Consider the following 24,535-nt stretch of genomic DNA (forward strand, 5'->3'; position numbering starts at 1 on the left):
TCATCAATGACATTTTGCTCTCCTAAAGCATATATTGCTCTAACTTTTGCATATCGCGTCCATCGTTTGAGTATATATATATCAGACAAATGAAACACTTGGTTGATAAGAAAAAAAGCTAACATATGTCACTATAACAAAATTACTTTTCCGCAGCATGTTATTAACAGCGCACATTAAAAGTATACCATTAATAGTATTATTAACGACGTGCATATTGGTGTGCGCTGTTAATAACATAAATTTAAAGAAAAAAAAGATATTAACGACACATATTAATATGCACGCTATTAATATTATCACCCATTTATTATCAACAGCGCGTAGTACGCTGCACATGGAACTACAAGAATCACAATTTTATTTCTCATTCTTTTATTTCTCGTTCTTTTATTTCTTTCCCAAACCTGTCGCGACTCTCCACCTTCCTTGCGCGACTCTCTGCCCTCCTCGCCGCTCGAGTCTCCACCGCCTCCTCGCCGCTCGAGTCTCCGCTGCCTCCTCGCCGCTCGATTCTCCGCCTCATCCTTGCCACCTCTCTCTGTCCTCCTCGCCGCTCGAGTCTCCAGCTCATCCTTGCCGCTCGAATCTCCACCTTCTCCTCGCCATGAATCACCAGTTGCAGAGCATTCCCACACAGGGGAACCAAATGGCGGCCTAGCAATTCACGCTGTTCGCCGACGACCCGAGGCTCGCGGAAAAAGCCGCGAGGTTCCCTTGCTTCGGCGTGAGGAATCTCGCAGAGGCGGGAAAGCTGTCTAGGGTTTTGAGCAGCCAGTCTCTCATGTCAGCCAACAATGGAAAAAGGGTAGCAATATCTGACGCGATCATGGAAAAGCCCAGATTTAGCGGTAGGGTTTCATACTCGTCTTTGCTAGGAGCTTCACCGATGTCAGATAGTTTGGTGATGATTGGTGCCGAGAGGAATGGGAGGAAGCGGAAAGCGGCTCCAAAGTGCCAAGGAAAAATCTCACCTTTGTCTTCCCCCAACATGAATCCTCCCAAGGTACCTACCAAGATTTGATCTTTCATTGGAATTTAGGGCGTTGATGGTGCATTAAAGGGGGAATTATCTTACCACAGGAGGTAATTTCTGGTACAAAGAAATGCAAACTGCACGAGGGCATGAGCAGAACATCAATGGTAGCCGGAAACTGGGAGAAGATGCCAAACTGTTTGAGCCGCCAAAGGATTACATCCATATCATGGCAAGAAGAGGGCAAGCCACCGACAACCACAACCTAGCTGAGAGGGTAAGCAAAGAACACACTTTTCTGTAGTGATTTGCTCTTCTTATCTCCCTCCTTTGCTAATTTGAGTCTGTCACTGTCTTCTTCACCGGGTCAAGAGAGAAAAGATCAGTGAGAGAATGAAGCTTCTCCAAAATCTTGTGCCAGGTTGCAACAAGGTAAAAAACTTTCCTCCTAGTAGTTTGGAGTTGGTTTACTACAAATAACTTGTTCTTGATCTAATGATTTCGAATCCATATGATTTTTAATTGAAAGGTGGCAGGCAAGGCTGTTATGCTCGATGAGATCATCAACTACGTGCAGTGCTTGCAGTGGCAAGTTGAGGTAGAACTACAACAGAGGATCATTTTCTCTTCATTTCAGTCATAAGTTTCAAAATTGCATGAACAACCTCTTGATATGTATATCCTGTGAGAATTCTATTTGATATGTTCAATTCAGGTGAGACCCTTGCTATAGATAGCAATGGAAGATGCAGTATACGATGCCCTTATGTATCCATTCTTATACAATGACTACGGTCCTGTTGAGGCAGGGAGAATGGTGGCATGCACTGCTGCTTGTTTGTGCCATGCTGCAGCTCTTCGCCCAAGCATGAGTCAAGTATTTTGCTCAAACTCTTTCTTGTTTCTCATTCCATTTATTGAACTAGTCTTTCTGCTTGATCTGTATCATTGTCTCCTATGTTCTTGTGCATCACTAGTTGTTTGCATTTGAAGATCAGACTACTGTTCAATCTCCACCAGGATCATCAGCTGCCGATACTTTGTTCCAATCAGTACATTGAGAACAACTTTGCTCGTGGTAGTATAATATTATGAAACTTTTATATGGTTCTCATTTTGCACCGGTTCTAACTCCATTCTCATTTTGCACAGGTTCTAACTCCATCAACAACAAATCCTTAAAAACTCCATGTGAAGAAACCATTGAGATTTAAGTTGCAATCAATTCAGATGCTGTGAGATTATTAATATTCATCAAGTTTTGTAATATTTATTCAAAGATGATCCGGTGGTAAGAGCCCGGGACGCCCTAACAAGGGGTCAATGCCACATGGAGGTCAAAGGGCCAGGTGGTTCGTCGAAGAAGGGTGAGCCAACCGAACGCATGGAAAAAGGGTAGGCCGATCGGCCTGCCCGTAAACGTTTGATAGTGAAAGACGCCCTGACAGGGGTCGGGGTTCCGACGCTCAATGAAACAGTAAATAAGGACCGAGCGGAAGGCCTAGGAGAAGGCAGGACATAATGGGAGCGCCGGCCGGCTGGCGCGGGGAATTAGGGCCATCCGGACGACGCTCTTCGCGCCGGTCGGCCGGACGGACGTCCTGGCCGGGCGGTGGGTGAAGGATAGGAACATCTTCTGACAGCCGTCAAGTCCTATGGCTAGGCCATACTCTAAGTCTGACAACAAGGTGTTCTGTTGTCCCATCGAAGACATGATTGAACTGTAGCAGTATGATGTCAGGTAAGCTCTCTGACAGGTACATACCGAGGTATGGGCTGCGGACACGTATGCGCCTCGGTGGACGTGCATTAGTTCTTTCACCGCTCTATATAAAGAGCCTCTTCCTTCGCCGGAGGTACGCATTCTACAAGCTTTGGAGCCACCTTTTGCTGTCCGCTTACCTGACTTGAGCGTCGGAGGGTCGTCGCCGGGAACCCCTTCCCGGCCCGACTTCTGTGCAGGTTCGCCGGAGATTCGTGCGACCAGACGGAGGCCTACACCATCGACTAGGAGTGCGCCACGTGCCCAGTGTCCTTTGGTTCGGCGATTCGGATAGGATCAATTTGGCGCCGTCTGTCACTTGGTATGAAAAGTTGGCCGCTTGGGAAAGCGTATATAGAAAAAGTGCTCCTTCCAATGTTTGTTGGAGCTCGGCATGCCGTCGAAGAGGACGAAACCTATCCTAGATTGAAAAACAAAAGTTCCCCACTCGGCCTGCTTGGGATAGTAGAAGTGTTGGAAAATTTTTGGGTCCAAGGGGATGCCGTTCAGTTTGAACAAAACTATTACTCCGCTCAGCAGCCTGTTAGAGTTGGGAACTACCTGGCCGAGCGGAATGCGGAAGTAATTGCAGACTTGCAAGAAAAATTCATGGGGTGGAAAGCGTAGTCCGACCAGAAATTGGTCTCGGAAAAAAAGAACTGTGCCGATCGGCGGTTCATGAGGCCGATCGGCTGGTGTGGCTAATACTATTTGGTGGTCGGAAGGAATGTCGTAAGTCCGAACGAGACGCAACGCGTCCTCCTCGTCAAAACGACTTTCCATGGTCGAATACCAAAGACCCGGAGCACCGCCGGTTGACTGCGAAGTACTAGTCATGATCGAAAGACAGGAATGCGGGACAAAAGGGGAAGGTTCAAGCAAAGAATGGAGGAAAACCGACTGAAGGAAACGATTAACAGCAAGAAGAAAACGTTGGGAACAAGAAAGAGGGTCTTACGAGCAAGAAAGATGATCGACGGGGGCCTGGGGTTGCCGAAGAGTTGAGGGGCGAGGTCGCCGGAGAAAAAAACGGGCAGAGGAGCGCCGGAGGAGGAGGAAGCAACAATGCGGCAGAAACAGAGTCGTGGGCTTTATATCGCCGCCCGGGAGCAACCTCCACCGTCCGATCCAGGTCGTTGATAACGAGGTCATCATCCAGCCGTTCATTTCAAACGGCGGCTGTCCCATCGGAAGTGACGCCACCGCCATACGCTGACAAACGCACGATCGCCACGTGCCAGCAGGATATTGGCGCGATTTAATGGCTCCCTTCAGTGCGCGCGCGTGATGGGTAATAGGGGAGCATCGGACATGGATGCCAAGAAAACACAAGGCATGGACAAGATAGTCGAGCGGATGAGCATCCTTACGCTTCATTCGTCATCCATTGCTCGATCGGATCGGCGATCGATCGATCGGACCGCCTCAGACTAGACGGGGAGGCAAGTGATCCGGTGGTAAGGCGGGACCGGGGTCGATGCCACGTGGAGGTCAAAGGGCGGTGGTCCGTCGAAGAAGGGTGAGCCGGACGGCGTGGAAAAGGCGGGCCGATCGGCTGCCGTGCGTTGATAGTGAAAGGCATACGGCGGGGATCGGGTTCCGGCCTCGATGAAACGATAAATAAGGACCGGCGGAAGGCCTAGGAGAAGGCAGACATAATGGTAGCCGGCCCGCGGGAATTAGGGCCATCCGGACGAGGCTCTTCGCGCCGGTCGACCGGACGGACGTCCTGGTCGGGCGATGGGTGAAGGATAGGAACATCTTCTGACAGCCGTCAAGTCCTATGGCTAGGCCATACTCTAAGTCTGACAACAAGGTGTTCTGTTGCCCCATCGAAGACATGATTGAACTGTAGCAGTATGGTGTCAGGTAAGCTCTCTGACAGGTACATACCGAGGTATGGGCTGTGGACACGTATGCACCTCGGTGGACGTGCATTAGTTCTTTCACCGCTCTATATAAAGAGCCTCTTCCTTCGCCGGAGGTACGCATTCTACAAGCTTTGGAGCCACCTTTTGCTGTCCCTTACCTGACTTGAGCGTCGGAGGGTCGCCGCCGGGAACCCCTTCCCGGCCCGACTTCTGTGCAAGTTCGCCAGAGATTCGTGCGACCAGACGGAGGCCTACACCATCGACTAGGAGTGCGCCACGTGCCCAGCGTCCTTTGGTTCGGCGATTCGGACAGGATCAAAAGATATTATGTAAACAATAAAAATATGGTTTTGGACAATTCTGGGTGTAATTAATTGAAATATATACACTAAGCAATATGTTTTATGGTGAATATTAGAGAATATTTTATGTCATTTTGTTTCTATGCATTAATGTGTGGTTAATTGAATCTTTGGCCAAATTTTCACACACATGAATAAAATAAATAAAAATAAAATAAAACAATGATCTTTTTATTATTTTTTTTAAATGTTAGGTATCACTTTTTCTACGGTGAGCTTTGCGTGCTGCGGATAATATTTTCCACGGCGTGCGTTGTGCGCTGTGAATAATATTTTCCGCGGCGTGCATTGCTCGCTGCGGATAATATTTTCTGCAGCGTGCATTGCACGCCGCAGATAATAATATCCGCAACGCGCAACATACGCTGCCGATAATCTAAGACTTTCAACAGCTTTTAATTGTGCAGCGTGCAATGTGTGCTGCAGAAAGCGAATTTGCACGTTGTGAAAAGCCATTTTTGTTGTAGTGTGTATTCTGAATATAAACTCCAGATTTTATGGCAAACAGTAGAATTTTTAAATGGTTCAGCTTTTCCGCACCTTAATATTCAGTGATAGCCAAGAATAGTTTAGCATAATGTAACCCCCGGCCTTACAGCCTAGTCAGTAGAAGGCGGGTCGTTACAGAGTGGTATCAGAGCAAGTTCCATACTTCCTCCACACACACATCAGCATTGAATCTGCAACTTCCAAGTAAGAATATCTCTCACTTTACTTATGTTTCTTGCTTTTATGTTTATTGAAACTAAAGCATGTTTATGTATGATAGCATCTAACATGATAATAGTAGTTATGTACCTATGATTGTATTAGTTATGTATGTTCTTTATTCCACTAGAAAATGGTACGAGGACGCCCAGCTAGAAAGACACCAGCTATTGAGCCCCAGCATGAGGCAGGCAGCTCAGTGCCTCCCCCAGACCTTACAGCAGTAATGGCTCAGTTACAGAAGCAACTAGCTGAACAGTAACAGGAGATAGTCACCCTAAGGGCTAATCAGCAGAACACTCCCACTGTCACTCCAGAACCTAACTTAGCAACCCCAGTAGTGATAGAGGTTCCACCAGTCCAACCTACAATACCAGTAGCCCTAGCAGCGGGGGCAAGGAGAGAAGCATATCTGATCTAGTGGCAGAAAATCAAGCTAGAGAACTTCTCAGGCACTAGTGAACCATGGGATGCCCAAGCTTGGTTCAAAACACTGGAGAGTACGATGGAGCTTCTAGACTGGCCATAACATGAAAAGGTGAAATGCGCCTCTTTCTGCCTGACAAGAGACGCACGTATGTGGTGGGAGATAATTAAATCGAAGTGCCCCGTGAACCAGATGACATGGGCCGACTTCGAGAGAGAATTCTTTGAGGAGTTCTTTCACATGTGGGTCACAAACCACCACTACGACGAGTTCACTGAATTTCGTCAAGGCAACCTTTCAGTTGAGGAGGTCATGAAGAAATTCAACAGACTGGCTCGTCTATGCCCTGAACTAGTTAGCACTGAAAGAGAACGAGTTCGGTTGATGCTCAAAATACTAAGGCTGGAAATAGCAATGACTGTGGTCAGCGGCGTTCATAGGCCGCAAACTACTGAAGAACTGGTAAGTAGTGCTCTGACCATCGAGCATTACCAGAACAGCATCAAATAGCAGAAGCAAGCCCTCTCAGAGTCTAAGGGCCAAGGAGGCTCAGGTTCTCAGAAATACCAGGGCCACAACTCAAACTGGAAAGGGAACTCCAGTAACAAATGTAAACCAGTGAGTTACCCAAAAGGAGGACCAGCTAGTAAACAGCCTAGCTATCCCAAGTGCTCTACTTGTGGGAAATTCCACCCCGGAGTTTATTGCAAGGGCACACGAGGATGCTTCGAATGTGGCTAGGAAGGGCATATGGCTAAGCAATGCCCGAACAAGACCAGTTTTCCTCCACCGCGGTCGATTCAGTACAGAGACAAACCAACACAATTACACCAGATACAGGCTGCTTTAGATGGTCCACACATCAGCCAGGGCAGACTAGAAGCCCCCTCAGCCACGACGAACGCGAGGATCTACTCACTCACTAGAGAAGACATAGCGAATGCCTTGACAGTTGTTACAGGCCAGATTAGTATTTTACAGCAAAGTACAACTGTCTTATTCGATACTGGAGCAACCCATTCTTATATATCCAGGGCATTTGTCGAAAAGTTAGCAATACCTCCAGGTGTACTCAGTGGTCAATTTTTGACAACACTACCGTCAGGAGAGATCATGGCATCCACGCACTGGCTCCGAGCAGTGCCAGTCATTATAGCGGACAGAGAGCTTTTTAGTGATCTGATAGTGCTAGATATGGCTGACTACGACGTCATCTTGGGAATGGACTTTCTGATCAAGTACGGTGCCTCCATAGAGTGTCGTAAATAGAAAGTTGTATTCCAACCTGAAGAAGGAGTGCAATTTGGGTACATAGGAGAACCAAAGAGAAAGGCCAAGAAGTTTCTCTCAACTCTGAAAGCACAGAAACTACTTGATTCAGAATGTACGGGGTTCCTAGCACATGTAGTCAATACCAGTCAGGACAAGGACCAAAAGCTAGAAGAGGTTCGAATTGTGTGTGACTACCCAGCAGTCTTCCCTGAGGAGTTACCAGGCCTAGCACCAGATAGGGAGATTGAATTTGAGATAGAACTTATCCCCGGTACAAATCCTATCTCCAAAGCACCCTATCGCATTGCTCCAGCAGAATTGAAGGAACTTCAGGAGCAACTAGAGGAGCTGCTCGACAAGGGCTTCATACGCTCTAGTCACTCACCATGGGGAGCACCTGTATTGTTCGTGAAGAAGAAGGACGGGAGCATGCGCCTGTGTATAGACTACCGAGCACTAAACCAAGTAAAGATTAAGAACAGGTATCCTCTTCCCAGGATAGATGACCTGCTCGATCAGCTAAAGGGAGTAGCAATGTTCTCTAAAATAGACCTCAGATCGGGATATCACCAAGTGAGAGTTAAAGAAGGTGATATACCCAAGACAGCTTTCAGGACCAGATACGGACATTATGAGTTCGTAGTCATACCCTTTAGTGTGACGAATGCTCCAGCTACCTTCATGGACCTCATGAACAGAGTATTCAGAGAATACTTAGATAAGTTTGTTATCGTGTTCATCGACGATATTCTTATTTATTCCAAAACTCAGGAAGAACATGCAGAGCACCTGAAGATAGTACTGCAGACCCTTCAACGGAACCAGCTGTACGCCAAGTTCACGAAATGTGAATTATGGCTCGATCAAGTATCCTTTCTGGGTCACATCATCTCCAAGGATGGTATCATGGTAGACCCCAGCAAGATAGAGGCTGTGAGTAACTGGAAAAGACCTAAGAACTCCAGTGAAATCAGAAGCTTTTTGGGACTAGCAGGCTATTACAGAAAATTTGTAGAGGATTTCTCCAGGATAGCCTCTCTACTAACAGCTCTCACCAGGAAGAACAAAAAATTTCAGTGGACAGAGGACTGTGAGAACAGTTTCATCAAGCTAAAAAGAAGATTGACCAGTGCTCTTATTCTGACTCTGCCAGAAAACACAGACAGCTTTGATATTTACAGCGATGCCTCTAAATTGGAACTAGGAGCAGTACTGATATAAAATGGCAAGGTGATCGCCTATGCCTCCAGACAACTCAAGGACTATGAGAGGAACTACCCTACTCACGACCTTGAGCTTGCAGCAGTTGTCTTCGCCTCAAAATTTGGAGACATTACTTGTATGGAGCTCAGTGTAGAGTGTATACAGATCATCAGAGTCTGAAGTACTTCTTCACTTAGAAGGATATGCATATGCGACAACGCAGATGGTTCGAGCTGGTCAAACACTATGACATAGACATCCTCTACCATCCAGGAAAAGCCAATAAGGTGACAGACGCACTTAGCAGGAAGTCCAGTGCCACCTTACAATCCCTATCAGTCATGTCACCACCCCTACAAAAGGAAATTACAGATTTCGTGTTAGAGTGTATACTAAAAGCCTAGCTTTTGTAAACATTTATTTGTTGAAATAAAAGAATCACATTGGTTAATATCTGTATTTATTTGTTAAATGTAATTGTTCAATTAATTTATATAGTAGATAACATGGAGTGTGGTGTCACACTCAGAAGATCATGTTGTTGGTTCTCTATAAATTATAAACAGTTGCTCACGACTAAGATAGAAAGGAACAAACTATCAGAATAGTCGTAGTATAATTAAGTATTAGTTTATCTTGACTAATAAATTACACTGATACACTTTAAGTATATTGAGTAGGACCATTTAGGTATGTTCTTTTTGTACTGACTTAGTAAAAGAACTAGATCTTAGTTATTATGGAAGTGTGTGCTCTTAATCCTAATATAATAACAAGCACATATATTTAATATTTATTTCTTTGACTTATCAAAGGGTGAGGTTTAGCTCGATAAATCAATATGCCTGATAAGTTGGGAAATGATATTACTTATAGTGTGTGTTGTTGATTATAGAAGGAATCTGTGTCCTAGATATCTAGGTTGAGAATGTCCCCAAGAGGAGCTCATAAGGATTGCTATGTTAAACCTTGCAGGTGGACCTAGTCCGACATGACAATAAAATTGAGTAGTACTACTCTTGGAGATAGATATTAATTAAGTGAGTTGTCAGTAACTTACTTAATTAGTGGACATTCGTAATCTTAAACACAGGGAGATTAACACATTCATGATAAGAATGAGCCCATAATGTAATTTGGGATTGGTGTTGTAGTGCGGTAATAACTCTCTAGTGGAATGAGTTATTATCGATGACCTTGAGTTGTGTGTTCGGGGCGAGCACGGGATACTCAAGCTCATCGGAAGGCCAAAACCAATTTCTCCTCTAGGTCCCTATCGTAGCCTCATTATAGCCTCAAGTCCATCCAAATGTAAGGCTCTTCTTGGTGTCCAAGAAGGGGGTTGGACCATTGCTAGGTGACCAAGCAATGACCGGCCACATCCTCTTATAGGGGTTAGCCCTATTGCTTGGTGACCAAGCTTGTAGGGGCCGGCCAAGATTAATTCAAATAGGAGGGGTGTTTTGAATTTTTAAAATCTTCTCTTTGTAGAAAACTATAAGTTTTAAAAGAGAGATTTTAATTTTTTTAAAACTTTCTTTATTTGAATTAGACCACATGTTTTAATAGAGAGTTTTAAAAGTTTTAAAACTTTCCTTTTTTAACCATCCTCATGGTTTAAGAAAAAAAAAGGAAGATAAGTTTTAAAATTAAAATTTTCTATCATCATGTTAAAAAAGAAAATTTTGTAAGAGAAGTTTTAAATTTTAAAACATGGTTTTAATTTTTAGAACTTTCCTTTTTTTAACTCCTACTTTAGGAAAGAGAGCTTGTAAAATTTTATAAGAGTTTTTCTTGTAAAATTTTATAAAAATAAAATTCCTTTTTCCCCTTTATGAGGTGGCCGACCACCTTGCTTGGTGCCGAAGCAAGTGGCAGGCTATATTAAATTATTTAAAATCATCACAAAATTAAATTTGGTGATTGATTCAATCAAGAGGAAAGAAAAGGAAAAATTAAAAGGGAAAAGGAAAAACTCTTGGATGATTTTATTTTTTGTAAAAAGTTTTTCCTTATTTGCCTTGGGCAAGTAATATAAAAGAAGGGGTGAGGGGGCTTCATGAAACACAACTCTTATTCTCTTTCTTGGAGATCCTTTGGTGGTCGGCCCTCTCCCTTCTCCCTTTCCCTTTGCTCTCTTCTCCTTGGTGGTGGTGGTGGCCGAATTCTAGAGGAAGAGGAAGGACTCTTTTGGGTGGTGTTCATCTTGGAGGATCGTCGCCCACACGACGTCCAAGGTGAGGCGAGGAATACAGCAGAAGATCTCGAGGTTATTAGCTTACAAAGAGAATGTATAACTAGTAATTTTCTTCCGCATCATATTAGTTATTTTCTTTGTAAGAATTCTAAAAACAAGAGGCAATTAGATCTAGTTTTTTGAAATAGTTTTTTGAAATAGTTTTTCGAGTTTGTGTTTTCTTCTTTTTCGAATTTGTGATTCGATTGTTCTTTTTGGTTAACCTAGAGTTATTTAAGGAAATAAATATTAGCTTTCCTTAAAAGGCTTTACCTAGGCGGTGGTGGTTGCTCCCATATCCAAGAAGGTCATGTGCCTCGCCATGCAGTCCTAGAAGCCAATTTTGAAAATTAATATTTATGGAATTAATAACTTAGGTAGATTTGAATCAATAGTGTTAAGTTCTGCTTGCGATTCAAATCTAAACCATTAAGAACAGATAAGTTAAATTTGGAATCAATGATGTTAAGTTCCGTCTGTGATTCCTAATTTAACTTCTAAAGAACACAATACACTACAAAAAAAACCAGTGTTTCCGACGGGACTACCGACGGAATTAATATGCTGTCGGTAAACTCTACTTTTTACCGACGGAATAAATCATTCCGTCGGTATAACCGTGTGATACCGACGGAATTAATATTCCGTCGGTAAACTAATGATATTACCGACGGAATAATCCATTCCGTCGGTATATTAATGGGTTTACCGACGGAATCTAAAGTGTACCAACGGAATATGAATTCCGTCGGCAAGTTCCCCTAAAAAAACCCTAACCTTCTGTTTCCCTCACGCGCACGCGGCCGACGACTTCGTTCTCCCGTTCCCGATCGCTTCGTTCTCCCGTTCCCGATCGCAGGTTAGTTTTTGGTTTTTTTTCCTTTTTTTCCGGCGAGCGGCAGTTGCCGCCGGCCTTCGCCCACACGCGGCGGCGCGTGCCCGCAGTGGGCTTCCTTGCCCGCAGCGGGTTTCTGCGCCCGCCTGCGGCCTTCTGTGCCCGCCAGCGGCCGCCTGCGACCTTCTGCGCCTGGCAGGGGCCGGCGGCGGCCGCCTTCGACCTACTGCTGCCGCCAGCGCTCGGCAGGGGCCGGGGGCGGCCGCCTCCAGCCTACTGGGCCCGCCAGCGGTCGGCGGCGGCTGCCTGCGGCCTTCTGCGCCCGCCAGCGGCCGGCTGCGGCCTTCTGCGCCGGCCAGCGGGCGCCTGCGCCTATCTGCAGGTGTGCCGGCTATTGTCGGACGCTAACTGGCTGCTGGCGGCTGTGCCAGCCGACATCTGGTTGTTGTGCCAGCCGGCAGCTGGCTGCTGGTGCCACGAGAAATTTGAAAAATATTTTGTCTTAATTTTTTAGCTAAATTATTTTTATTTTGTAAACAGGTAGCATTTGCTGCTCTTCTCCAGTTGACCTACACATATTCAGGTAAAATTACTAAATTATACTGTATGTCATTTAACATGATTAAAGTTAGAAATAGGTTATGTTAGTATGTTAATTTATAGCATAATATAGTCCGTTTGTTTGTTTTGTGTTAGTATCTTAATGTATGTTAATTTTTAGTTCTCAATATATTAGTTTTAGGTGAAAATGTCTATGAACAAAGCTTGGATGTACAATCGATTAGAAAAAGGATTTATCAGAGATGATTTTATTGCTGAAGTTGAACAGTTTATGAACTTTGCTAAAAGTCACCCTGAATGTATGAATGGTGCTGAGTTACGGTGTCCATGCAATCATAAAAAATGTCAAAATTGAGCTTTCCGTGATGAGGATACTGTAAAAATGCATATATGTAGAAATGATTTTATGCCAAATTACTACAATTAGTACTGTCACGGAGAACCTTATTTATATGAACCAATTGGATCTTCTGGTGGTTTGTCATCCATGGCAACAGTTACCGCTCCTAAAGCATCAATTAATATTGATATCGCAATGCAATCAATGGTTCATGATACGATAAATGCTACAGTTGATTATTCTAATATAGATGAAACACCAACACCTGAATATCAGCAACTATATGAAATGTTAAAGGCTAGTGAAAGAGAAGTGTGGAAAGACATTCCCTCAGGTCATTCTCAATTATCAGCTACTACAAGGTTATTAAATATGAAAGCAGAACATCATTTTTCAGAAAGATGTTACGACGGCATTTGTCAGTTGATGTCAAAATTGCTTCCTGCTGATAACATAATGACGGATAGTTTTTACAGTATAAAAAAATTGATCAGAGGTTTAGGTTTGCCTGTGGAGAAGATTGATTGTTGTATAAATAACTGCATGATATTTTGGAATGAAGACAATGATCTGCGTGAATGCAAAATCTGTACACACCCTCGTTATAAGCATGGTACTCGCATACCTAGGCAGAAGAAGAAAAAAATAGCTTGGAAAGTGATGTATTATTTTCCGTTAACTGCTAGACTTCAACGTTTGTATGCATCTGCTGCTACAGCTTGCCATATGACGTGGCATCATGAGCATGAGCACGATGGAGGTATAATGTGTCATCCTTCTGATTCACCTGCATGGAAACATCTAGATGCTGTATTTCCTTCATTTGCAATGGAACCACGTAATGTGAGATTGGGACTTTCTGCAGATGGATTTCAACCATTTGGACAGTCAGGACAACAATATTCATCTTGGCCGGTTATATTAACACCTTACAATTTACCGCCATGGATGTGTATGAAAGATGAATTTATGTTTTTTACAGTACTTATTCCTGGTCCAACCAATCCGAAAGAGAAGATAGATATTTTCTTACAACCTCTTATTGCAGAGTTAAATGAATTATGGAATGTAGGGTCGGTGATTTATGATGTTGCAAGTAAAACTAATTTTAGATTGCATGCTGCATTATTATGGACGATCAGTGATTTTCCAGCATACTCAATGTTATCGGGTTGGAGCACAGCTGGTAAATTAGCATGTCCACACTGCATGACTGATTCTGATGTATTTTCATTACCTTACAGTGGGAAGGTGTCTTGGTTTGATAATCACCGTAAATTTTTACCACTTGATCACTCTTTTAGGCGAAATAAGAAAAATTTCTTAAAAAATGTTGTAGTCAGAAAATCCCCGCCACTCCATGCTTCAGGTGAACAAATCATTGAGCAAATTGATAGTTATGGATTTCTACCAGTATCACAATCTGGTTCTGATGAGATAAATAAATATATTGTTAGGATGTGCAAGTGTGGTTGGAAGAAAATGAGTATTTTTTGGGAGTTACCGTATTGGAAGTATCTGCTTATTCGACATAATTTAGATGTTATGCATATTGAGAAAAATTTCTTCGATAATATCTTTAACACTGTGATGAATGTGCCTGGAAGAACTAAAGACACTGCAAAATCACGCGAGAAATTAAAAGACCTAGTCAATAGACCAGAGTTGCATCAAGATGAAATAACTAATAGATTTCCAAAGGCTTGTTATACATTGGACAAAGATGGCAAGCAAGCTTTATGTAATTGGTTGAAAGAAATCAAATTTCCAGATGGTTATGCATCAAATATGGGTCGATGCGTGGATATGAATAGATTAAAGATGTTTGGAATGAAAAGTCATGACTGTCATGTATTTATGCAAAGACTTATTCCAGTAGCTTTCCATGACTTACTTCCTCAAAATGTTTGGCAAGCACTCACTGAATTGAGTCTATTTTTAGAGATTTGACATCAAGGTGTATTACGATAGATGATATGCTTGCTAGAAACAGACATTCCACTCATATTATGTAAACTGGAGCGCATATTTCCACCAAGTTTTTTTGATTCAATGGAACATCTACCAGTACATTTACCATACGAGGCACAAATAGCAGGTCCTGTGCAGTACAGATGGATGTATCCATTTGAACGGTTTTTGAGGAAATTAAAAAATAATGTTCGTAACAAAGCAAGAGTTGAAGGGTCAATATGCAATGCTTATCTAGTAGAAGAAGCATCTTCTTTCTGCTCATATTATTTTGTAGATAGTGTGCAAACAAGACATCGCAGGTGTCCTAGAAATTCTGATGATGCTTGTCAGTCGATAGATCCATCTATGCTTTCTATTTTTAAGTTTCCTGGTAAGTTAATGGGTGCATCGCTTGCTAGATGGTTAACCGAGGAAGAATATCATGCCGCAAGAACATATATACTCTTAAATTGTGAAGAGGTCAAACCATACATAAAGTAAGTAAACTTCTTAAATCAAACAATTATCCTTTGTTTAATTATTTTGCTTGATATCCCAATTTTAATATAATTACTTATTTTCTCAGCTTATACGAACAACAATTATATCTCCAAAACCCATCAATTGGTGCAAGTGAGGTAGCTATAAAATTAGAGACTGAATTTGCATTGTGGTTTCAAATATATGTAAGTTAGAAAATTTGTGAAATTTTTAAGTTCATTTTTTATTAAGAAGTGTACTAAGATATATGTTACTTATTTTTATAGGTGAAAGATCGTAGAATATCAAATGTGCAAGATGATAGGATAATGAATATTGCATCAGGACCCCTTCGTAAAATAAAGGTGTATTCTGGTTACTATGTTAATGGTCTTAAATTCCACGTGGCACAACGAGATTCACGAAGATTAACTTATAATTCTGGTGTTTGCGTCAAAGGATATGTGGACAACAATAACACTGAATTTGATTATTATGGTAGACTTGATGAAATCATAGAGATTGAATATCTTGCATTACCAATAAAGAGGTGTGTGTTGTTCAAATGTTCATGGTATGATCCGACCTCAAGAATAGGTACTCGAATTCATCCAAATTATAATTTATTTAAGGTTAATGCAAATAAAAGATTCAACAAGTTTGAGCCTTTTATTTTCGGAATACAAGCGGGTCAAGTTTTCTATCTTGAATACCCTACGAAGAGAAGAAGATCTAGTGAATGGTTGTCTTTTTGTCGAATCAAGCCTCGCTCGACCATAGAGATGCCGAATACAATCACTGCTCAAAACCATGATGCATTTCAAAATAATGAAGTGGAGATATATTCAGTTGATTTACAACACCAATCTACTTCTCAATTGCTTGTAGATGCTAATGACATTTACGAAGAGATGGATGATGGGGAGATGTCCAACAGTGAGGATGAAGTTGAACTAAGCTCATCTAGCAATGAGGACATAGAAACTGTTAATGTTGACTAGTCAGATGTTAATGATGATTAAATATTAACATTATTATTTCCGTCAGTAAGTAGATTTCCTTAATGTTTTGTATTTATATTATCAGGTTTTTAGACCTTTTTATGATGTGTTGCAATGTTATTTTGCAGATATTATCATGGCAGAGCAGCAGGCTGTGGCACCCCGTGGCCACAAAGTCCTTACCGTTGTCGGGGACTCGTAAGTATATTGTCTTATTAATTATTCAAGTTTATATATAACATTAGTTATAATATATTTCTCATAACCTAAAGGTCTATTTTTGTGCAGGTTCACTCCGGAAGGGCACAGAGTTGCCACATATATCACTGCAAAATTTAAGGAACGAGTTAGCGCGTCTGGTACTACATGGAGGCATGTAGACCAGGAGATGAAGCTATTTTATTATAATAAATTTGTGGTAAGTAAAATTAATATATTTAATTCACATTCTATAATATAGTTATCATTTATATCATTTAAACTAAATGTTTAACTTATAATTATAGAAACGATATACATGGGTGGACGGGCAAGAAGATCAATTTAAAGCTACATGGAATACTTATTGTGCCAAACTCTACAGAGATCATATGTATTACATGAGAAAGAAGGGCACTAGGCCTGCGTATGTTTCGGAGGCGATATGCAGTGCATGGACGACCGCCTGGGCTACAGAAAGGTGGCAAGCTAATGCCGAAAAGGCAAAAGCAAATAGGAATACAGAGCCAGGTGGCCCGAGTACCGGAACCGCTCGGCATACGTCAGGATCCAGATCTATTGTTGAGCATACCATTGATCTGGTGAGTATAATTTAAAATTATACTTTATAAAAAATTTTGTATTTATTACCAACCTTGTATTGTTGAGCATACTAATTTTTTCCCTAATTTATAAATGTAGGAACGTGAGCTTGCCCGACAGCCTACATGTATGGAGATTTTTCTGAAGACCCACAAGAAGAAGGATGGGTCATTTGTTGATTCTCGATCTCAAACTCTACATGTAAGATAATTAACTTTATTACATTTGTTCATTTATATCTTGATTAGTAATTAGTAATACATATCATTATATTATTTTTTATGCAGCAAGAAATGACAGAACGGGTGGCTCAGGCATCTCAGCCATCAGCAGTGGGTGGAGAGTCACAGTCTTTATCCACCGACGATCTAAATGAGATATATTATGATGTTGTCGGTGGAAGGACAAAAAATTCCACCCTCTACGGCCTTGGCTCTCAGGCCAAAGTGGCATTTGATCGTCTGAGGAATCCAGTAGGTTGTGCTAGTTCCTCTTCTTCTGGTGAGATGCAGTCTTTAAGACGTGAAAATCAAGAACTGCGGTCTCAACTGAAATCAATGGATCAGAGGATGGCTGATATGGATCAGTGGAGAGCTGATGAGGAGAAGAAGAGAGCTGAACGTGACAAGAGTAATGAAGATCTCATGGCCCAAATGCGGGCAATCGTGGCTTCTTTCACCCAAGCATCACAGGGATCTGAGTCACAGGAGACTCAAGATCCATCAGATGGTGGTCGTTAGCTTTTTGAGGTTTGTTCAGCTATACTTTAGTTTTTTATTTATTATATAGAACGTGAGCCTGTTTTGATATTATAACATGTTTATTTCTAAAGGTTTTATTACTATATGTTTCAGGAGTCACGTTCAGTCATATATACATATTGGCTCTTCACTACATCATTTGCTCACTTTTTGTTCAGGTATTATTTCATATAAAATTCTTAATATATAAATATGTAAACTGTTTATTTAAACATCATTTTGTATTTGCCTTTTTACAGGATTTTCTCTATGATTTCCCGTTCTTGTATTATTGGGACTACATTTTAGTTCGGTATGTGTTATGTAAACTTGATTTTAGATATGGATATGTGAAGAATATATATTCTGTAGATTTAGTTAGCTATGGATTATATGGAATATGGTTTTTTTTGTGGATTTTATTAGTTTGTGATTATCATATGATAGATATATGTGTGTAGATTATATTTGATGTAGATTATATTTGTTGTGGATTGTATTTGTTGTGTGGATTGTATGAAACCATCGATTGTGATGGTTTATTTATATATGTGGAAAATGTATATGGGAACAGCGTGTAAACGAAAAGAATCTGCCAAAATTTTTTTTGAAATTCCGTCAGATTACCGACGGAATCCATTCCGTCGATAATTATCGTAACTTTCGATAGATCACCTTCGGGACCACCGACGGAACAGGCTGATCCGTCGGTAAATACCGACGGAACATAATTTTCCGTCGGTAGATACCAACGGAAAAGGCTGATCCGTCGGTAATTACCGACGGAACAGTGTTTTCCGTCGGTAATTACCGACGGATCAGCCTGTTCCGTCGGTAATTTCCGACGGAAAATAATTTCCCGTCGGAGATTGTCACCTCAATCGGTGATGTAGAATATTGTAATTATACCGACGGAATGTATTTTCTATCGGTACGTTTACCGACAGAAACTTAATTTCCGTCGGTATAAAATACCGTCAGAATTCTGTTTCTGTCGGGAATAGAAGCCGGCGGATATTTTACCAACAGAAATTATTCCGTCGGAATTCCGTCGCTATATGTCTATAGCGACGGAATTCCGACTGATATTTCTGTCGGTAATGCTGGTTTTTTTGTAGTGATAGGTTATTTAGGGAAAGGTTCGACACTTGTACAAAAAATTTTATACAGTGGAACAGGTACGTTTTCCTAGGACTAACCAACATTTCGGTCTCGAACTTATAGTTGGACAACTCTCTACTATGACCTTAGCATCTACCCTGCTTAGAGACATCCAAACAGCACAGGGTCAGGACCCTGAAATTCAGAAAATCAAGCAAGGGTTAGCAGAATCAGAAAGTGGAGAGTTCAGAGTATCTGATAGTGGGGTATTGTATTTTGGTGACAGACTATGTGTTCCAGATCAGGAGGAACTACGAAGGAAGATCCTAGACGAGGCTCACAGGACTCCTTATGCGATGCATCCTAGCTCCACCAAGATGTACCAAGACCTAAAGAGACGTTTTTGGTGGCCTGGGATGAAAAGAGACATCGCTAGGTATGTCAGTATCTGTCTGACCTGTCAGAGAGTCAAGGTAGAACACCAGAGACCAGGAGGAGTTCTGCAGCCTATTCAGATCCTAGAATGGAAGTGGGAGGATATTTCCATGGATTTCATAGTGGGACTACCCAGAACCACGAATGGTTTTGATGCCATCTGGGTAATAGTCGACAGATTGACTAAGTCAGCCCACTTCTTAGCTATCAGGATATCCTACTCCATGGAGCAGCTAGCTCAGTTGTATCTCAAGGAGATCGTCAGACTGCATGGAGTCCCACGGACCATCATTTCAGACAGAGACAGTAAATTCACGTCACACTTCTGAGAGTGTGTACAGTCAGCATTGGGCACTACATTAAAGTTTAGCACAGCTTTCCACCCTCAAACAGATGGTCAGACGGAGCGAGTAAATCAGGTACTCGAAGATATGCTCCGAGCATGTGCCCTAGACTTCAAGGGAAGTTGGTGCAAATATTTGTGTTTAGCAGAATTTGCATACAACAATAGCTATCAGACCACTATCGGCATGGCACCCTACGAGGCTCTCTACGGGCGGAGGTGTAGATCTCCAATCTGCTGGTATGAAAGTGGTGAACAGAAAGAACTAGAACTCCAGACAGATCTAGTAGCAGATACCACAACAGCTATACAACAGATCCGCCAGAGGAAAGAGACAGCTCAGAGCCGCCAGAAAAGCTATGCTGATACACAGCGTCGACCCTTAGAGTTTTCAGTTGGGGATACAGTATTCCTCCGAGTGGCTCTCATGAAGGGAGTAATACGTTTTGGGAAGAAGGACAAATTAAGTCCCAGATATGTGGGACCATACCTTATCACCAGAAGAGTTGGCAAGGTAGCATATGAGCTAGAGCTACCCCAGGAAATGTTAGCTATCCATAACGTATTTCATGTCTCCATGCTGAAGAAGCATATCCCAGATGCCACCCAGGTGATTGAGCCTCAGTGGGTACAAGTCCGCGAAGACCTCAGCTATGACAGTCGACCTATTCAGATAATAGATCGAGCAGTTAAGAAATTACGGAATAAGGAGGTACCATTAGTAAAAGTTATTTGGTAAAATCACACAACAGAAGAGGCAACTTGGGAGACAGAAGCTAATATGAGACAGAAGTACCCAGAGTTATTCTAAGTTCGAGGATGAACTTTTTATAAGGTATGGGGATTGTAACATCCAAAAATTCTCAAATTAATTTTTAGAAATATTCTATTATTTTTCTGAAATTTTAGAATATTTTTATGGAATTTTTAGAATAGCCGAAGTAGCAAAATTAAATAAAAATGTAAGATAGCCTAAGCGGGGATTGCACCCACGACCTATAGACTCTATGACATATAGGGTGACTTTAGTAACCAAGGGGCCCCAGCAGGGGTGTGCTGAAAGAAGAGGAGAGCAATTATATTTAAGGTTTAGTTGGGGTGTATTAACCACTTAATATAAATAGGGAATTTAAGTGGGAGATCTTATTTTTTGGATCGACAACTCTCCCTCACCCTCACACGTCGCCTCTCTCTTCTCCCGCACCCTCTCGACATGCCAAGCCCAAGAAACCTAGGGTTCCATCCCTAGGGTCGTAGGAGCACCTCCCGGCGACGTCTCCGATACGAGGACGCTCCCCTCCGCGAGAAGGAAGCGTAGATGTAAGAGGATCGCCGAAACAATCTTCGTCTCCGGAAACCTACGATCGGATTGTAAGAAAATTTAGCGCAGGAAGTAAGTAACCCCTCACCAACAGTATAAGTAGCTAATCGTATGATTTTATGTCACTAGTTCACTTTTATGATCTTAGCGTAGCCATATGCAGAATTAGAGCACACCAAGTGCTCGATAAAATACCTAGTACAGTTATATATTACAGGAGGCATTTTAATAGCCCAGTTAAATGTCATAGAAGCATTTTAAATAGCATACTTAGTCTTGCTTCAGTATATATGGGACTACGGTCCAATGGGTGGACCCCCATAGTCACCTCTAGGTTCAGATAACCTAGCTCTAGGTTCAGATAACCTAGTGAAAGCAAGATAAGATAAATCAGTTTATAAACAGTATTTTACTTTTATCAGTGGCACTGTACTGGACTTTCAGTTGTCCTTGGGTTGGGCTCCCATAGTCGTCCCTAGGTTTAGATAACCTAGTAACCCTACTGGATTCGGGACTTGCTACCTCGGGTCTAGTTAGGGATGCGCGCATAGCAAGTACAGTTGTCGGGCCCATCAGCAGCATGATTAGTATTTTTATCTATTTATATAAATAGTTTTCAAACTTCACAAACCAAATATGTGAATACAGCTCAGCTTCAGTTTAGTTTTCTTATTTTAATAGCAAATAGCTTTATGTTCAGTTCTTGATTGTTATGACTTACATGTCCATATGCCATGTTTTTAGCATTTTCAGTATGATCATCAGCATGTATTTCATTAGCATCTTTTAAAAGCATGATTTTTTCGAATGCATGTTTATGTGAGGTAGATGGTTCTTACTAAGCTCCCAAGCTTATAGTTTCATTTTCCTTATACTGCAGATAAAGGTAAAGGGAAGATGGATTAGAGGAGACTGGAGGGCAATGCGATAAAGATGTGTGTGAGAAGGAACTTGGAATCAAGACCCTTGGAGGCTAGCGAGTTCAAAGGATTAGAACTCTTTACATTTTATTTTCCGCACCCTTTAGAATGTTAAAATTGTTATATCTAGACTCTTAGTTACCTTGATGTTAGTCAATAGATTATGAATCATGACATGCTTAGTAGTATTCTAATGTTGGTTGGTTGATACATTCGTGTTGTACACGAATTTACTGAAATGCAGCATAAATCAGAGCTCCAATCGATCAGCCGATCGATTGGAGGGTCCCCAATCGATCAGCCGATCGATTGGGAAGTGACCTGCCGCGTACAGAAGGCTGATGAATCGATCAGCTGATCGATCGGCCATGGATCGATCAGCCGATCGATCAGGAATTTAATTCCCGCAAACAGAGAGTTGTTGAATCGATTACTGGATCGATTGGTCAGTCTGGATCGATCAGCCGATCGATCCAGATGGGAGTTCCGTGCACAGTAGCACGTTGGATCGATCAGTGGATCGATCAAACAACTCCAATCGATCAGCCGATCGATTGGAAAGTCTAATTTCAGCTAGAAATGTCAGATTTCAGCTTTTTGATCAAATAGAAAGTTTAGGTTCCCTTCTTTAGCGTATGTACAACTTCAGAAGTGTATTCTGAATATAAACTCCAGATTTTATGGCAAACAGTAGAATTTTTAAATGGTTTAGCTTTTCCGCACCTTAATATTCAGTGATAGCCAAGAATAGTTTAGCATAATGTAACCCCCGGCCTTACAGCCTAGTCAGTAGAAGGCGGGTCGTTACAGATCTTTCTCAAGACCTCTGCTCAAATGTGTTGGACCAGAAGACGCAGAATATATCATACAGGAAGTGCACCAAGGCTCCTATGGAAACCATCCGAGAGGTCGTTCGTTGGCTCAAAAGATTCTCATGGCCGGATATTTTTAGCCAACTCTTCAAGAGGATGCCGCTCGGACAGTAGCCACATGCTTGTCATGCCAAAGGTATCACAACATCCTGCACCAACTGACCGCAGAGATGAAGGCAACCGCGGTGTCTTGCTCATTCAACCAATGGGGCATGGACATCATGAGACTATTTCCCATGGCGACTGGTCAACGAAGGTTCCTGCTCGTCGCGGTGGACTACTTCTTAAAGTGGGCGGAGGCCGAGCCACTGGCAAGGATAAGTGAGTAGATGGTCATCAAATTTATCAGGCAGAGCATCTTGTATCGGCTTGGCATCCCCCACCGGCTCATCTCGGATAACAGGAGGTAGTTTGTGGGTTGGAGGTTCAGGGAGTGGTGAGATATGTTTGGTTCATTTCCGAATGTTGCATTCTCTTATTAGAATTAAAAGATGTGTTATTAATTTTCATTTGTTGCATCATGGGAGTTATTGGAAGTATACAAATTATCAACCAATGTACCAGAACAGATAACTTCCATATTTTTCTTGACAACTATTTTGTCATCAAAAGAAACAGAATATCCATCCATAAAGAGTTTAGAAACTGAAATTAAATTCTTTCTAAAACTTGTTACATAAATATAATTTCTCAAAATCAATCTTTTATTCCTATCAAAAGATAAATAAATATCTCCCACTGCAACAGCCGCCACTTTTGTAACATTATCCATGTAGATAGTAATCTTCCCTTCATGTAGTTGTCGAGTTTCTTAGAACCCCTATAAAGAATTGCCGACATGATCAGTGGCTCCCGTGTTTACACACCATGTACTGGTAGATAATACCACTAAACATATTTCAACTACTAGAGAATAGGATACACATTTATTGTTCTCAATTCTACAAGGACAGTCCACCTTCCAATGTACAGACTGCTTGCATGTGAAGCACTTGCCCTTCGGCTTCTTCACACCTACTTTCGGTCCAGTCCCTAGAGATCGATTCACTTTCTTTGCTAAACCAACTTGTTTCTTTTTCTTCTTTTTACCTTTCGGTTTAGAAGCAGAAACATTTTCAACAATGTGAATTTGAGAGCTTTGATGAAATAACCCTTCTGCTTCTTGAAGTTCTGTCAGAAGTTCCGCCAACGAATAAACCTTTTTGTTCATGTTGTAGTTCAAGCGGAACTGCTCAAAACTTTTAGGCAATGTTTGGAGAATCATATCGACCTGAGTTTCCCCATCGATTTCAGCCCCAAGAAATTTCTATCTCATTTAAATGAGCTATCATTTTGAAGATATGATCCCTTATGAGTGTCCCCTCAATCATGGTGGTCATCATCAAGTTTCTCATAGCCTGTTGCCTAGTAGTCCGATTCTGGTGTCCGAAAAGTTTCTTGAGATTGCGCATCATGTCATAAGCAGTAGGCATGACCTGATATTGATGTTGCAGTACATTTGACATAGAAGCCAAAATGTAACACCGTGTCATCTCATCTGCCCTGACCCATTTCTTATGACACTCAATCTCCTCTTCACTAAAATCACTATTAAGCAAGCTTAGACATATCTCATAAAGTATGAACTTGTAGCCTTTAGCAGTTAAGACAATGCTCAAGTTTCTCTTCCAATCTATATAATTGGGTCCAGTAAGTTTGTTCTCTTTCAATATAACAGCAAGAGGATTGAAGACCATTTGAAATCCTAAGAATCACAAAATATTTGGTCAAAACATAATAATTTAAAATAATATTGATTCCTCAAATAATATTATTTAAATTCACTAACACCTCAAAACACTGTAAATTTTGTATGTCACGATAGTGTGAACATATACAAATTCAAACATTTGTAAGAGGGAGTTTTACCTATTAATTTTATTATCTTGTCAACCTAACTTTATGACAAATAAAATTAATAGATGGTTTTTCTTCGGTCACACAAATAATAGCAGTGACTCTGATGGGGATGATAC

General features: G+C 41.6%; 1 protein-coding gene and 1 long non-coding RNA gene across 3 annotated transcripts; both read left to right on the forward strand.

Annotated features, from left to right (window-relative positions):
* The first annotated feature begins 385 nt into the window (after positions 1 to 385).
* LOC122010437 lies at positions 386 to 2,652 on the forward strand. 2 transcript variants are annotated; one of them, XR_006119893.1, is made up of 7 exons: positions 386 to 1,006; positions 1,084 to 1,253; positions 1,349 to 1,408; positions 1,506 to 1,574; positions 1,692 to 1,853; positions 1,954 to 2,054; positions 2,129 to 2,652. It is a non-coding gene; the product is annotated as an uncharacterized LOC122010437 (long non-coding RNA). The 2 variants fall into 2 exon arrangements; XR_006119894.1 differs by having other exon boundaries at positions 1,954 to 2,051.
* A 355-nt stretch (positions 2,653 to 3,007) lies between these two features.
* On the forward strand, positions 3,008 to 17,899 carry LOC122010436. Its single transcript, XM_042566969.1, has 8 exons — positions 3,008 to 3,060; positions 16,116 to 16,185; positions 16,276 to 16,405; positions 16,494 to 16,787; positions 16,888 to 16,989; positions 17,076 to 17,537; positions 17,643 to 17,707; positions 17,789 to 17,899. The coding sequence occupies exons 2-6, from the start codon at positions 16,124 to 16,126 to the stop codon at positions 17,526 to 17,528; spliced, it is 1,041 nt and encodes a 346-aa protein (XP_042422903.1). The 5' UTR covers positions 3,008 to 3,060; positions 16,116 to 16,123; the 3' UTR covers positions 17,529 to 17,537; positions 17,643 to 17,707; positions 17,789 to 17,899.
* The last annotated feature ends 6,636 nt before the right edge of the window (positions 17,900 to 24,535 follow it).

Source organism: Zingiber officinale, chromosome 8A (genome assembly GCF_018446385.1).
Source record: "Zingiber officinale cultivar Zhangliang chromosome 8A, Zo_v1.1, whole genome shotgun sequence".
Taxonomy (NCBI): Eukaryota; Viridiplantae; Streptophyta; class Magnoliopsida; order Zingiberales; family Zingiberaceae; genus Zingiber; species Zingiber officinale.